This window comes from Cyrtonyx montezumae, unplaced genomic scaffold, assembly GCF_038088225.1.
Source record: "Cyrtonyx montezumae isolate F1298 unplaced genomic scaffold, pur_monq_1.0 scaffold_14, whole genome shotgun sequence".
NCBI classification, from domain to species: Eukaryota; Metazoa; Chordata; class Aves; order Galliformes; family Odontophoridae; genus Cyrtonyx; species Cyrtonyx montezumae.
In genome coordinates this window covers 11,753,101-11,769,776 of record NW_027071870.1, presented here as the reverse complement: position 1 = coordinate 11,769,776, position 16,676 = coordinate 11,753,101, and the positions used below count along the sequence as shown (strand labels likewise).

Genomic DNA, 16,676 nt, shown 5'->3' with positions numbered 1-16,676 from the left:
TATATACATCTATAATGATGCAATACTTTGGGGAAATAGACTGGATTTAATGAATTTACTGTGTTTGAGAGACTTGGAAGAAAAATCCTTAAGGGGTTAGAGAACAAGTGAATGGTCAATTAAAAAATCAATCATCCCACAATTTTATAAAATTATTATACTTTGTCTTGATAATTTTAATAGACTGTGCTTACAGTAGTATTTTCTTTAGTCTTAAAAATGTGTTCGTATTGATTATGAGAAAAATAAGCAAATTAAGGTTCTTCAATTTACTGTGATTAAAATTAGTAAAATTGCCTTGTGTAAATATATTATTAGCAATAATGTCTTATTAAGGAGCAAATCTCTTCTACATACGGTATGTATTTATTAACAATTAAAAAGAAAGAATTTTAAAGAGAGAAGGAAATTATCTAGACAAAAACACAAACAGCTTTCAATAAATAGAATACTGGAACATTTAGAAGTATCATCTGAGAAGAGCACTCACCAGTCTTTCCAAATTTACTCTAAGATGCTTGCTATGTGTAAAATCTTAGAAGTTCAGACTAATGGTTCACTGAATAGTATAGGAGGTTGTCTGTGTATATCACTATTCCTTAACACAGATTTACTCTAGAAAAAGAAGTCTACTTTCATTCTGCTTGAACATCTGCCAAGCACTGCTCCAAAAATTCAGCTGGGTGCTCCTGGAAAGGTTTTTTGTTTTTTTTATTTTCTGCCCAAAATGGACACCAACCAAAGGTGTAAGACAAAACGAAGTAATACATTTTTTCTAAACTTGGTTTTTGGTTCCTAAAAAACAATGAACTGAAGAGCCTTGAGGTATTTGGATAAGATGAATTGAATTACCTCTATTCTTGTGCCAAATCACATCCATTTTATATAAATGCTAACTATGAGCCCATCTTTGCCGTGCTGGACCTCTGGACCACTAAACCCGAATGGCATTGAGATCCCATATTGGATTATTAGCTTGGGAAAACAACCCTGGATCTTCCTTAGTTTTATTGCAGGAAGTGGTCTGCCACTGCTGGTTTCCTGATGAATCAGTAGTTGGCCTGTCTTCCTCAGAGTGATGTCTTGAATTTTACAGTTTTGAGATGCATGAAGTATCTTGAGTGTTCATAGATACTTCATTCTACTTATAGTCTCACACAGGCATTTCTACATGGGGGAAACTTACAGTCAGATTCTGAAACTTTTGTCAACGACCAACTGGCATTAGGGTTACAACCAGTTAGTTTTCACATAGATGATCACCTTCTGCTATCCTACTTGACCTAAGGCCTTGAAAGCCCACAGATCTTTTCATAGTATAAACTTTCTGCATCTGGTCTTTGAGAACCTCCCAGGTCAGGGTTTTCTCACTAGCCAGTGTGACCATGGGGTATCCTGCAGATTGACCAGGAATGTTTTCTGTCTCATTCAATAAAATAAAGTCTCTTTCTTAGGAGATTGGAAGGCAGAAGTGTTCAGAAACCCACTGCTTAGTTTTGCCTTCTTGTTTTGTTGGTGATTCATGCTGGTGAGACATCTTTCCAACAGCAGGTTCTGATCCCTCTGAGTTTTGCTTTGCATATGTTTTCTTCTCTGTCTTCAGTGCAACAGAAAAGAAATCTTTAGCAGATCAAAAACCTTTGCCAGTGTCCTGCCTATCATCAGCTCAAGCATGTGCTGTTCTGGTCAACCGCATGGCACAGCCCATGCCTGCTGCATCTATCTTCAGCCCTGGGTGTCCTCCAGCAATGGAAACACTCCTCAACCCAAACAGTTTTATTCTTGGTAGTCAGGTAGTGAATAACAGAAGAACAAAAGAAACATGCTTGTTTGTGAGGTTTTCAACATGTTCAGCTGTATCCAGCATGGTTCACTGATAGGTAATGCTCAAAAAGATGAAAGCAGCAATTCTAGTGTCATCTTATGGTTCAGAGTATGTGATCCCAGTTAAGGGTGAATAGTGCTGATTCTTTAATCTGCCTCTAGAGCCAATTCTTCCTCTGGAAAGAATGGCCTATAGGATATTTTCGTCGTTTGGTTAATACACAGACTTAAGAGCTTTGCTCATGTTCTGCAATTCTCTGTTACCATACACAGGTATTTTAATCCTAGTTTTGTATTCTTCCTCTGCTTTGACAGAAATGGATGCAAAATCAGGCGCTTAAACACCTGTGTTGTGAGGATCAGTAGTGAGGCGATAAGGAGAAGCATTTAGGAAGGAGAATTAAATAGCTGTCTTGCTGGAAGCACTGTGACAGAGGCTTCAGAAATGCTGAGAGGATGATGAGTAGTCAGTGCCAGGGAGTCAGCAGGGTGTTCCTTCTTCCTTCTTTCTCACTAAAAATGAAGCCATAAACTTCCAGTCTTTGCTAGACTTGTTGGAGGAAGATTAACACACAGCAAAGCAGCACCATGCTTCATACATTCGCATGTAGTTATAGATATAATCTGCAAAACAAACCCATTTCTTTGTAGTTTTCCCCCTTTACATTTTGGGAAATGTAACCTTTTGTTCCTGTATGTTATGAAGGGAACCACATTTACATAATTCGCTGTTATTTTTATCCTTGTTCTGTGCAAATGTCATCACTGCTGACATCAGTGGTACCATGGGAGTCTTGCCTGCTAGCTGCAGAGCCAGGAGGGGAGCTCCCAATGAGGCATGCTGGGGTGCCTAGGGCTGAAGAACGAGGAACAGGCTCCTTAATGATGCTTCTGGCTGGGAACCTCAACAGACTTCTGTATGGCAGAGTATGGAATTAGGGAGAAGATTATACTGCTCTTACAGCTTCAGGAGAATATGGTAAAAAGTGTGGGAAGAATGACTAAGGATCTGTGTCTTGAGGAAAAGCTGTTTGGAGAGGTGGATTAGGCATTTATCTCCACATTGGCAGTTTTACTGTTACTTTTGTAGATCAGCGATTAGGATTTCAACATATTTTGGTGCTAACATAAACAAAAGTGTGATTCTGGGGTATTTTTCATGTAATGATTATTCCTAAACATAGAGTGAAACATTCTGTATGTTTATTTGCAAGTAATATAACACCAATATTTTTTTCCTGAAGGTTTTGGTCATTCCATAAAATGTTTCTTGTATTATATATTTCCTAAGGGTATTAGAGTCTTTATCTCCAACATATAATAAATTTCTCTTCATCTTTCTCTAGTGCCATTAAAGCCACAAGCCTTTTGTTGTAAAAGTATACTAATGAATAGAAATGTTACAACAAGAACAGAAGTCTTGTGTTTTCCCTTCATCATGCATCATCCATTTTAATTAGACGAAAGGGTGGTGAGTACTGTGACAAGAGTCTGGAATTAAAATCATTAATTGATGTCAAGCTGACGAGAGACTGCTAACATGAATTTACTGACAGCAGGAAAGAAATTAACCTTATTACTTTATTTAGTACATTGGGACTATTTATTATATTTTCCTATGCAAGGTCAGTGTGCTCTTTATGATGATAGAGAAAGGCAAATAATTAATAGATGCTGTGTAAAAAGTTTTGTTACATCCTATAAGCCGCACCGTTAACTTGAGAAAGAAAATGACACACAACATCCCTTTCATCAGCATAACTCATCAAAACCAGTACAGCCATATTTTTGATATTTTAAGTGAGTATAACATGCTGTGCTATACTCTCCAGCCAAGTACAATTACAAAAGTGATCTGATTTAAAACAATGCCTTTATTTCGTAATGTCAGTGTCACAAAAAATGAAGCATATTTTTTCCTGTAGTGACATTGATTGGAATAACTGTCTGTTTTGATCATCATTGGAAGGTCAACCTAACAAAGATGAGTTTTAATGTTAAGTGTCTTTATTCTTTAGATGAAAGAATATAATGGTGTCTTACAGAATGACAGCAGCATCCTATAGATAATTTGTGACCCAGAGGTCATCATAAAAGAATAGAGAGGAGGTCATCCTGTAGTAAAGGCCATCTGGAACTGTTAAAGTATCAGATGGAGTGGGGGGCTGAGCAGCAGGACACTCTTGGTGTCTTTCCAGATTTCCCAGAGAGACCATAATATTTTTGTTGGAAAATCCCAACTTTCTCGCTTTAAGCAAAATATTTTCATGAAGCTGTTTCATCTTACTTCTAGGAAAAAAAAAATGACAACATACTGTGATATGGAGAGAATTTCTGCTTCACATATAACCCGAGTGTTATCTGTCTTTAAAATAACGTGAAGGTTCAGGTTTAGACTTGCTGCTGTTGCTGCATTTTGATGCCACTTAACAGCTTTCACAAGAAAAATTCTCTCCAAATCCATAATTACTGCAAACATTCAGAATATAAATGTTTTCTAAAGTGACTTGCATAAACTCTTTTCTGGTAAAACTTCTGCCCCCTTCCCAGCCCATAAAAGAGGAGAGAAAACAGTCCCTCTGTGAATCAGAAAATAAGAGCAATGTGTTTCTCATTCTCACTTATTTTGGGATGGGGTCTGCCTGTCAAGGGATATTCCAATTTCACTGAGATTTGTAGTATTTTTTGGCAGATGTTTTTTTACATGAGTGATGAGGGTGCTGGATATAAAAACAAATCAATAGCAATATTTTTCTTGCAAAAGAACAGAGAAGCATGAAAATATTGAGCTTAAAAAAATATTTGAGACCAGTTTTGCTTCATAAAAATATGGACTTCTGGAGATATCTAAATTGAAGCCTGAGTGAAATAACAGTTACTGAGGAGTTTTTTAAACAGAGCTCCACACATCCTTTAACTACATCTTCTAAGTGTATGGATTGAGATTATAAGACATCACACTAAAACTGCATTTTCTCTGTTATTCTTCTACAGGGATTTGAGGCACTGTACTGACAAGGGCTGGGCTAGTTTATTTGGTCTCCATAATATTCTTGAGTTACAAATTTGGTGCAGGTGTTGTAGGGCAAATAGTTCTAAAGAAAGGAATTCAGATAGAGATATCACAGAGGATGGTTTATTTCCGTGAGGCTTTATATAGATGGTACACAGACTACTGGTAAGTAAAGGGTGGCTCACCTTTTACAATGGTTGAGGCTCACCAGTGCCTCCACACAGGAAGGATTTCCAACAAGAGACTGTTCCCTGGTGGTGGTCAGCCCTTAAATGGGGTCTGGGAGAGGTGGAGCCAGACTCCACCCTTTCCAATCACACAGGTACATTACCTTCACCTGTGCTCCTGCAGCTGACTCAGTGCTTGCCTCAGGTGATCAGTCAGTGGTTCAGGCCATGATTCAACAGTTCCCATACAGGTGTCTTGCAGATCATACAAGTTCAGCACTCTGTTAGAAATGTCAGTTTTAATAAGAGCACTAATTTGCAGTGTTCCGCTTTTCCATGCCAAGACTTTCAGGATAGGGCAACAGTCTGTCCTCTGATGTCCCATAAATCATGCTGTTAGCAGTAGAGTGGCTGTAGCAAATACTTACTTGAGAATGAAAATTCTTGTAGTATAATTACTAACATACTGAATATGGCTGCTTCTGTTGGTGCTGAGTGGAAAAGAACTGAAAACCCATCGGATTTTCCCAACGGCACTGCAGGAGTCTAACAGTAAGCTACTGCATTAAAAGCTCTCTTTGTTCTAATTTTTAGATAAAGCAGCAATTATTTGACTAATCAGAAAGACACCTAATGGCATATTCACTACAGGCAGACAGGTCCCCCCTGCACGCCCACGGCTGGACCTTATATTTTGTAACCAGTTACTAGGGTGCATCTCTTAATGAAAACCCAGTTCAGTGATCAGCTGTGCTATAGATACCTTCTCTCACTCAGTTACTGCAAGCCAGCAGGGTTTTAGAGACAAACTGAGAGGTGTTGTTGGTGTTAATTTTTGGTCCTAAGCATATAGAAGCTGTATTCTCTATTGGTATTTTCTTTTTTGTTTCTGCAACTTCTTTGTATGAGATTCATATAATCACTTCGTTGTAAGGTTTTTTATTGTGATTTTTTGTCACATCACACTGTTTCATTTTCCAACTTTGAGATTTAATTGCTTCATACATAGCACTAGGAACACAAAATAATGAATCTGTAATTGAGCTAGTGGCAGAATTTCATACTCACTTAAGTTACTGCACCAGCTGGAGGAGGAAGATGCTGGATAGGGTCAGCTCAACTGACTCATGATAGTATTGTAACCAGACCTCTAGTTACTGTCTGCAGTATCTGTGAATGACTGATTTGATATGTGCTATGATATGTGGTAGCATTTGATATATGGTATGTTGTTTTCATTATTTTTTGCACATATGAGAACAGCTGTCTGTTACACATCTAACTACTCTGATGTTAGTCAGGAGTGCTGCTTGCTGATTGGTTCCCTAGTTGAAAAAACACTGCGGGGAAGGTAATGGCCCAACAAAGCCCCTATAAGAGAGGAAAACAGTGCTCTTAGAGGGAAGAGGGTTGGAAGCAGGAGCTTTTCCAGGTGTTTTAGCAGTAGTTGAATCTCTTTATCTGCTTCAGTAGTACTGAAGTAGTACTTCAGCACAGCAAAAGAGCTAATAGAAGTTTAGAGCTACATTAATCTAATGACCAGGGATCTGTCTCACATTAGCTGATCTGCTCAGTTTTGTAAGCCAAAAGAAATGTGCTTTTCTTACAGACAGCAATGATGGTATTTTATGCAACCTGCTTCCCAGCAGGATAACAGCTCTGTTTGCCCATCTGAGTGATCCTCCATTGCTGGGGCTGCTGACCCCAGGATCAGACATGAAAATTATGTTAGAAAATTGTAGTCTTTGTAGTGTTTGATTTGGGGATAGGAGGACCTTCAATCCTACATTTGTACCTGATACATTTGGTTTTTGTTGACAAAAAAACACAGCAGGAATACTCTCCATCCCACAGTGCTGCAGACTATCAACAGCGTAGTCTATAGCTCCATTTAAGGGGTAATTTACAGATTCTGTGTGTGTGCATTTAAAAAAAAATAAAAAATTTACTTATTTACTCCAAGATCCAAGAAAGCAGGCTTGAGATACTCTGCAGGGTGGGATCTTCACTTTGGAAAGACCAGGGATGAATCAGGAATCAAGATAAGGAAAGGTATGGGTGAGGCACATAGAAGACTCCAGCAGGTTAGAAAAAAATATTCTAGTGACACCTTCATCAGTGTCACTTTGTTTCCAATGTCTGTTTTCACTTCATCTGATTATGAATGAAATATTTACTTTATCTGCTGCGTTTTTGCACTTCTTTAATTCATTTGTATCAGCCTTCTAAAATATGAATCCTTATAAAAATGAAGATGCTTTTCTCTTCTCAATTTATTACAGCACTTGTAGTAATCACTTTTTTTTTTCCCAACTACAGCCCTCCTGGGTTGAAGCTCATTAAAGGTTTTTGAAATTCTCAGAGATCTCTTCTGCACGTAGAATTTGAGGAGGGGGAAGCTGTAGGGAGACACTTGGTACTATCACATTTTCTAATTGGCAGATAAGCTGTGATTGTTGGAGGAGAAAGAAAATTAAGACTGTCTGATTGTGTGTGTTTCTGATGTATTTCTTTAATTTCAAAGTTGGTGGACTCTTTTTTATTTATTTTTTTAATCTTGTCCCTGTTATGTTTCTCTGTTCTTTCATTACATGGAAAATGTACATGTATAAAATTTCTATGGATGTTGTAGTGGAAATGCTAAGTCACAGCTTGAACCAGTGATTGAGCACCTGGAGGGAAGGTGGGGCCAACCCATGGGAGCTCAGGTGCATGTAATCCACCTGAGTGATCAGGAGGGGTGGAGCCAGGATCCACCCAGACCTCCTTTAAGGGTTGGCTGTGAAGGAAAGGGTATATTGTTGAAGGTCCCTGAGTGCCTGAGGCCTTCCAAAGGTATGCTTCTTTTTTCCTTACCTCACTTGCTGTAGCCTAGGGCCTTGCTGCTCTGCTGTCATTGCTGTGTTTTCCATTATGTTACAGGTATGCAGAATTAATGTAGGTTGTTCCAAAAATAATGCCTCCTGTTTATTTACCTGGAAGCTACAACATATATGAAGAGCATATTAACACTAGCTGATACAGCAAATTTTCATCTTTTTTCCAATGTGCCACCATTGGCTATACATTTTTTACTAGAGGTCAACAAGAGCCTGCATGCATTGCTTGTGAAAAATCTGCAGCATCGGAGGTGACCTGCTTTTGCTGCTGCAGGAACCTACCATCAGACCTGGTTTGGTCTTTGAGTTTTCAGCAAGTGTTGATGAATATCAGTGGACACGTATCAGATGCCATTGAATCAGATTGTGCCTCTGCTGGAATGTGTTACATGACAAAAAAAAAAAAATAAAAAAAATTGAATATTTGTGGGAAGGCTCAACCTCTACTGCCACATGATCAATATCCACCTCTGACTTTATGGGCTGATGTATTAAAATAGGAGGCATTACTTTCAGAGCAGCCCTTGCATATCTGGAGGAAGGATCCTGTTGCTTTTTCAAGGATAGGATCTCCAATGTATGCCTTTCCTGCAAGATGTCAGTTTCACTGAGGTTTTTGGCACTGGAGTTCAGTTGTTTTTTGTTTTGTTTTTTCCTCTCTTTATAATGACATAGACTCTCCAACTTCCTGTGGCAATCTGTTCTACTGTCTTTTTTAATTAGGATGTTCTCTGGCCCACATCATCTAGCCTTAGTCATTTTTGCTGCAACTTAAATATTTTCATTATATAGAGAAAACATTATATTGTTTTCCTCCTTATGTATTAGGATGCTGCTGTTATGTCCCTGCTGCCTTTTCCACAGCAGCTTGACATTGCTGACTCGTGAGTTTCTGTTACTCAGTAGAACTTCCAGATCCATTCTTACAAAGCAGCTCCCAGGTTTTTTTTACCTTTCTTTTAACTGATGCACATAATTATTCTATGTAAATTACTTTATTTCCGCTTATTGAAATGAATTCACCAGTTCTGCTTTGCCTTTCAAGGGCATTTGAAATTTCAATCTTTTCCTCTGTTTTTCCTTCGTTTGGGTTTTGTGCAGATTCAGAAGTGTTCTAATTAACAATGAAAGTGCTGAGTAAACTCAGAGAGGATCCACGTATGAAATATAGCTATTCATTCTCCTGCTGAGAGCTACTTCTGCTCTCTAGATGCTCTGTAGGAACTGCCCTGTTCAACCTATTGCATCCTTCTGTTGCTGTTTTTCTTAGCCTGAGATCTGCTACTTTTTTCCCCCCTAATCGTGAAGCCTTTTATGTGTTACAGAAGGAAATCAGATTGCCTTGACCACATCTGTTCTTGATAAATCTGTGGTGGCTACTGTTTGTCCTATTACCTTCTCAGTGCTTACCAATAGTTTGATTCAGTGTTTCTCAGGGGGTTGATGTTAAACTGATGAGTCAATAATTCTCTTGCTCCTCCAAGGGATGTTTGACTTTTTCTGGTCTTGCAATACTTCAGCTGTTCTGAACAGTTTTTCTTGATTACTGAAATAAGTCTGAGACACCTGAGACAGTGGTGTGTGCAGGATGAAGTTCACCCAGCTTAACTAGCCACCTGGTTGCAATGAACCACTTTAGTAAAGACAGATGAAAAGAAAAACAATAAATTAAGCCTTATGTCTTAGCATCGTCTGTCAGTTTCATTTGCTCAGTACTGAGCAGGGAAGAAACCTTTTCCTTGCTCTTCTATTTATTGCTAATATGATTACACAATGATTTATTGTCATCTTTAAAGCCCCCTGCTACTTTTATCTCACATTATGTCTTTGCCTTCCTCATTTTATCCTTGTAGTCTTGTGACTATCTATAGCAAGTTGACCATGTTTTATGTATGTTCTGTCATGTGTTTGAGGTCAAAGGACATTCATATCTTAGCCACCTGAATGCATGTGTATGTACAGGAAATATGGTCGAGGTGTTCATTTATTAACTTGAAAAAGATTGTTCTTCAACTTTCCCATTTTAAAATACTTAACTATCAGTATTTTTGTTTTACTTCTTTTGTGTTTTAGAGTTTGGAATAAAGTGGGTGTGCACAGAGGAAGAAGAAATGTCTTGTTTGCATTTTACCCACAATTGGGTAGCTTTTTTATGCCTATGATCACTCATTACCCACGGTAATCCTTCAGAATGATTTCCCCAGGAATCCAGATGGTTTTGCTGAGAGATGGTTATAACTGTGGTAACTGACTAGCTCTAATAATGGTAAGGAAAGCTAAGTGTCGTAAGCAGGTTCAGAGGGAAATCAAAATAATGCCTGTAATCAAGGTACCCTCATTAGAAGAGCAGTTGTCAGAAAAATTCTGCTTGGATCCAGACAAAGGTCAAAGGAAAATACAGAACAGAACAAACTCCCATATTGACTTGATTGTCAAAAATTAGGAAAAGGACTGTTAAAGCCCTGAAGACAACTGGGGGGGGGGAGAGGGAAGAGGAGTAGCAGCAGCAAGACCTGGCTTATTGCTTGTGTGCTGTGCCCACAAGGTATTTCTCTCTAGCAGTGGCAGGGATGTGTCTGACAAGATCTGGCTACTGGCCAGTGCACCCCCTGACCTCTTTATTAGAGACAATATCTGGCAAAAACTGGACCAAATGCTGTCATCCCATCCGACTAACTTAAACAAGCTGACTGGCATTATAAATGTGTTGTTGTTTTTCTTGGTTCTTAATCCATCATAGAGAAGAATGCCAGTCTGATGGCAGAAGAACTGAAAACTGTCAGTGGTAGATGGCTTGTCATTTAGCTTCTGTTCTTACACAATGCTGTTTCTATCCTTAATAAGCATTGTCAGCTGCCCCACATATGTGGAATTGCAAGCGCTCCATACTGATTTTGTAAATCAGTGAGCCTCAGTGGAAAAGACTATGTTGTGGATAATCACTTGGGCAATCACAGAGTCCTGGCAGCAGCAGGATGATTAATTGAATTGACCAAGCAATTGCACACCAGAGGCTGCAGCCAACTTTGTTTCAGATCTTAGGGGAGGACATTGCTGCCAGTGCAGCAACTACTGTAATGTACTACTCGTAAATACCCTTCCTGTACTGTGCTTGTCAATTAAGAAGAGTAGTCAAAGTCTTAAAGGCTCTAAATGTGTGGTATGAAAAATCCTGCAATGCATTTGCTATCATCACAGACTTGAGTTTTCCACTGCTGGAAAAAATTTTGTTCCCACAAAATTGATAATGAGCATTTGTTTCAGAAGATTTGTCTTGCACAGCAGTACAGTTAACTTGAGCTACCTGGCCCGCTGCCCCTTATGGCAGAGAGTGGTGAACTCGATGCATTTGTTATGGCCTCGTGAGGGATTTGGTGTTTCTGAATGCCGGCGCGTTTCCCTGCTGGGCTGAACAGCCGAGGCCTGGTGATGGAATCTAGGCCGGGCCTACCAGGAGGGCAGAACGTATGCTAACAGCTAAATGTGAGTGTCTAAAATGCCAGTTGCCCTCATCTGAAATCTGAATCCTGCTCCCAGGGTTTTGAAAAAGGCAACAAGATTTGTGTTTGTTGGGGACAGCAGAGTGGAAGCTTTCTGTTTACTTTTGTGACCACCATCTCTCACATATAGGAATTGCTGTACAGTAGGTGTGTCTATCATTACTGGATTAGCTTGCATTGAAAAGCTCATTGAGCAATCATAGGAAGTTCTTGAGACAATACTGTTCTAACAGTATTGTCATTTGAAGCAGTTATCATTAGCTTTTGAACTGTGTGCCATACAAATGCATGAGTATAGTTTATACTTTACTGAACATTGTAATTTGAGTTTCAAAAGAACAACATCACGTTGTTGACAATATTAGCACTTCAGCAAGAGGGATTTAGAATCTTCATGGGTTAGCTTTGGTATTTTTGGAAGTTCTGTTTCATTTAAACAGTGCAAAATCAACCAGCAGTTTTTGCAAAATTCTTTCAAGATGAAAAGAGTTTTATAAACACTAAGCATTATTATCATTGTTAAGCCCATATTAGACCCATAGGAAGGCTATAAACCCTCAAAATTAGCTGATCCGAAACTTCAGATGTGCATTTTTATTGTGTCGTGGAATATTGTTCACTGAAGACAGTTTAATACAAATATCCCCATTGTGAGACTGAGGCACTCTGGTTGAAAACTTCTCCAGGTACTGGATTTTAATAGCAGGAGTACCGCTGATTAGAGCTGAAGTACGGAGCAAATTTCACGTTCTTGTCTGTGCTTCAGTGTGTTCACATAATCACTTTAGCTATTCCCACCATAGTCTGCATGGGCATTTCCCCTCTGTGAGCTTAATTCAGCGTGTGCTAATGGATAAGTTAAGCCTCACTGTGTGTACGGATGCACAGAAGGAAAGGGCTCTACAAAAACAATAATGCAGCACTAAATTCAACTTTCTTATATAAAAATATTTTGAGATTTAAAAACTATTACAATTGAACAAGGGTTAGAGTAGTATTCAGCTGCTAGCTGCTGTTCCTTTCAAGAACGCGTCTACATGTTGGATTTTTTTTGGTTGTTTTGTACGTTTGAGTTTGGAGACGGTGATTAAATATAGCATGTCCTGAAGGAGACAGAAGCAGAGCTATATGTTAAACAATATTTTTAAGAAAATTAATCAGGATACCCATATTTTTGTCATATTGAAAGAATACTGGTTGAGACGTGACACATAGAAAATTCATTAAGAGGAAAAAAAATATCATCACATTTTGGATGTCAGTACAGATGAAAATCTTATAGGTCTCACCTTTGAGTCACCCCTTGTAAATGCTATTTTAGACGGTTACTGAGTATTTTGGTTATAATTAGCAGGAAGATGTGTAATGCATTTAGACTGTGATTTTTAATACTGTGTATTAATACATTTTATACATTTTATTAGCAATTGTAGAAAATAATTCTAAAAAAAATTCCTGGTGGATGTGAATGTAATTATTTGGATAACACTTCAACAATCAGTTCACTTCCACTTGAGCAGGACTAAGTATTCTTCACTGAACCATGCATGGGAAAATCTTAATGTTAGGATGCAAACGATGTTATTTAAGAGTTCAAGCATGTTAAATAGCCAATAAGCAGATACATGAGAATACTTTAACAATGAAACTGGGGGCACTCACGTTTGCACCCGTGGAGGGTGAAGTAATGTTCATGGTCAAAAACTAGACAAGTTCACCTGCATGTATCATGGCAGTCAGTAACACAAAGGCGAATAACATCAGTTGTCAGCAGGTAGTTCAGATTTATAAGTACATCAGGTAACTTTGTTTATTTGAGTGTGTTATCTGGTGCCTCAGAGAATTGCCAGGTTTGGAAGAGACCTATAAGACCATCTATTGGTGATAGCTGGATGATTGGACTGAATGGTCTTGCAGGTCTTTTCCAAACTTGGCGACGCTATGATTAATCCAGTCCAACCATCCACCTATCACCAATAGCTCTCTTTAAACCATGTCCCTCTACAAAGTGTCTAAACATTCCTTGAATACCTCCAGGTTTGGTGACTTCACCACCTCTATGGGCAGTCCATTCCACTGCCTGACCATTCTTTCAGAGAAGCATTTCCTAAAATCCAGCCCGAATCTCCCATGGTGCAACTTGATGCCATTCCGTTTAGTCCTATCACCAGTTACAAAAGAGAAGAGTCTGGCTCACTACAGCTTCCCTTCAGGTAGTAATAGACAGCAGTAAGGTCTCCCCTGAGCCTCCTTTTCTCCAGACTGAACAATCCCAGCTTCCTCAACCATTCCTCATTAAACCTCCAGACCCCTCACAGCTTTGTTGCTCTTCTCTGGACGTTATTGCTATACTGTCAGATTTCATGCACTAACATTTTACTTATCTAAAGCATTTTTTTCCTCAAATTGGTGTCTGCCATTGTTCAAATATTTGACAACACACTGACCACTAAAATTAACCATTAAAATTAAGTGCTTGAATTTAGCAGTATGTAGAGAAATGTGGATTTCTTTTGATTTACCCACTCAGAAGAGAAATATTAGTAGATAAATATGTTGTGCTATAAGATAAATAATACAAAACTACAAATTGGAATTGCAGTCTGCAGAGAGATGAAGTCAACTACCGCAGGTCTCCTTCAGGCATGCTTTTTCTTCTGCATAGATACCCTCCAAGTGATTGAGGCTTTAATGGTTCTGAATTTCATCTATGGAATGTAGGGCAATGTAAAATATACCTTCTTATTTTAAAATGCAAAAACACAGTTTAAATTCGAAGTGGATTTGTCATTTAAGGCCGAATCCTTTGTCAATGTAAATTAAAAAAAAAGAATTAAAAATCCTGTTGGAGGTTGATGAAATCGAGAAATTGCAGAGGAGCATGCCATCGGCTGCATACTGTTGCTGTTTTCTTGTCCATTTCCCCCTCTTAAAATAAAAGCAATCAGTAAAAAAAAAAGCCTCTTTTTTGCTTAATTAAAAAATTATCTTAATTTTTCACAGATTGCTCCTATTTGCATCTTCTTTTTGTTTGCATGCTTGTTTTCCTTTCCACTGGCGCTGAATACAACCTAAGGTTGTGATGTACAAGTCCGTAGTAGCAGACACAAAAACTAAGAGTGAACCTGAGGTATAATTCGGGCATTTACATGAATCACTGAATCACCAGGGCAGCTGTTACTGAGTGCTGAAGGGAGTTCAGTGGATCAGTTTTACTCCCAAAACAGTACCCTTGGTCAGTACTTGCAGGATTTTTGAAGAAAGTAGATCTGCCTGTCTGTTTTACCCTTCTATTCTGTCCTTTTGTTACAAGGGTCTCTGTTAGCTTAGGAAGCAAAATTTGCTTGGGGCTCAGTTTGATGAAGACTTTTCAATTTAGGCTTTTCTGTACAAAATTCAGAGCTGGATTCTCACACACATACACAGTTGTCTTCTGTCATTTGAGTTGTCACAGTCTAAGATGTCAGCACAGGGCTGGCAGATGTGACAAGGACCTACAAGAGCCCTCCATGTTTGGGTGCTGGTGGTGTGGCAGGGTGAGGGCTGTCAGGTGCCTGAAGCTGCCTGTGCTTGAGCAGCTAAATCAAGATTGGCAAGTCAGCAACCCACAGGAGACCTACACAGAAGTGTAGGTCTCATGCTAGGGCATGCTGACTGGCACAGGAGAGCCATAACTCGGAAGTGTGCTGGCAGCGATGATGCCTGCCCATGCAACTCACGGGGACTCACCTGCTGCAGGTGACTGAAGTGTGATGTCAAACTGTAACCAGTTTGTGTGTCCCCTTTTCTTTTTGCAAAGACTCATCTCAAACATCATGTGGCTAAGTTTAAAATTTCCCAGAATTGCCACAGTAACTTGGTGGCAAGGGCTTGCTTTCAAAGGATTCAGAGGCATTGAGCAGGCTGCTCCGGTTAATCGATCAGTTAGCAGGGGGGTGCCCAGAGCTGTGGTCTGAATGAATAGATATTTTCACATTGTGTGGCTGTGTCTATTAGATGAAGAAGGAATACATTTTGCTAATGGAAGCACGGCTGAGTGCTTCATTTTTGCTATGATGACAGAGCATTAAATTGGTCTGAGGAGGCAGTATGAGGAGGGGGTAGTTTTCTTCTGTTCCCTGTGCACGTGTAGGATACATCGGATTTTCTAAAATGCCAATGGAACTTTGAAGTCCAGATCAAATTTTAGTTTAGTTTTAGGTTTGTGTGCTTTTGAAAATTCAAGTTCCTAAGCATCATCACTTTTTGTCACTTTTTGTCATACAGCTAAACAAATGCACTTAGATACCAAATCTTAGTAGAGCATCACCTTTCATTTGTAACTTTAATGTAAGACAGAGTAGTTTCTGTGAAGAAACTGCCTGCTTTTGGAAGGTGCCAAATGCAGTTTACATTTTAAACAACACATGCACATTTTAAACAATTTATACAAGGATCGACTTCTGCTGTTTACTGCATGCATGCATCCTTAAGTGTATGCGTGTGTGTTTTAATCATCTTAGGTTTTTAAGATTTGGAACCATAATTTCTATAGTATTGGACCAAGAAAAGTACATTAAAATTCACCCCTAAAGGCAGGTGTTAGAACCACTATATCTGTCAGATTTTGATGGAGTACCATATGATATGAGCGGTGTCTGGCCATTCTCAGGCAGGTCAGGTAACAGTGTAAAGTTCCTAAGATGCATAAAGCAACAGGCAAACTCTGACAACTATGGCTAGTATTTTTTTCACTTTATAATGAAAGAATGAAATGGATAATCAGTCTTCTTCCTTAAAGCCCACTGTTGATAGTGGCATTTTATTTAAATCTAGACTTCAATATCCAATGTACCACTGAGACTCCATGACAAACCAAAACTGGAAGCGTGTCAGTGATCATCACTAAGATGGGCTACCCAAAGTGTCTGTTAGCTGCTGGTTTCAAATGAATGGGGGAAAAAATTAGTTTCAGCCTTCTTTTAATTTTTCAGAATTCAAGCAAAAACTCGAGAATTTCGGGAGAGACAAGCTCGTGAACGTGACTATGCCGAGATTCAGGATTTTAACCGGACTTTTGGCTGCGATGCAGATCCAATGTATGCTGGGATCTCTTCTTACGACTCGTCTTCAAATAGTGGCACGATAACACTGACCAGCAGGCCACAGAGCCCGAGGGAAGGACAGACAGTTGAAGCCTTGTACGCCCAAGTGAAGAAACCATGGAATTCAAAGGCTTCACCTTTAGACAGGTAGGCACCAGACAGCAACCACTATGCTTTTTCCAAATCCCCCTTTGTAATGCTTGTGTCAT

At 39.1% G+C, this 16,676-nt stretch overlaps 1 protein-coding gene across 12 annotated transcripts in view; it reads left to right on the top strand.

The window, feature by feature from the left end:
- The window catches only part of PARD3 (par-3 family cell polarity regulator), a 425,974-nt gene that overhangs the window by 310,050 nt on the left and 99,248 nt on the right, over positions 1-16,676 (top strand). For 11 of the 12 annotated variants that reach the window (XM_065731482.1, XM_065731480.1, XM_065731479.1 and 8 more), the window contains one exon: positions 16,357-16,614. The exons of the other annotated variant lie outside the window; for it this stretch is intronic. In XM_065731482.1, the coding sequence (XP_065587554.1) occupies positions 16,357-16,614 (258 nt within the window). The remainder of the gene's footprint in view (positions 1-16,356; positions 16,615-16,676) is intronic. 12 annotated transcript variants of the gene reach the window in all.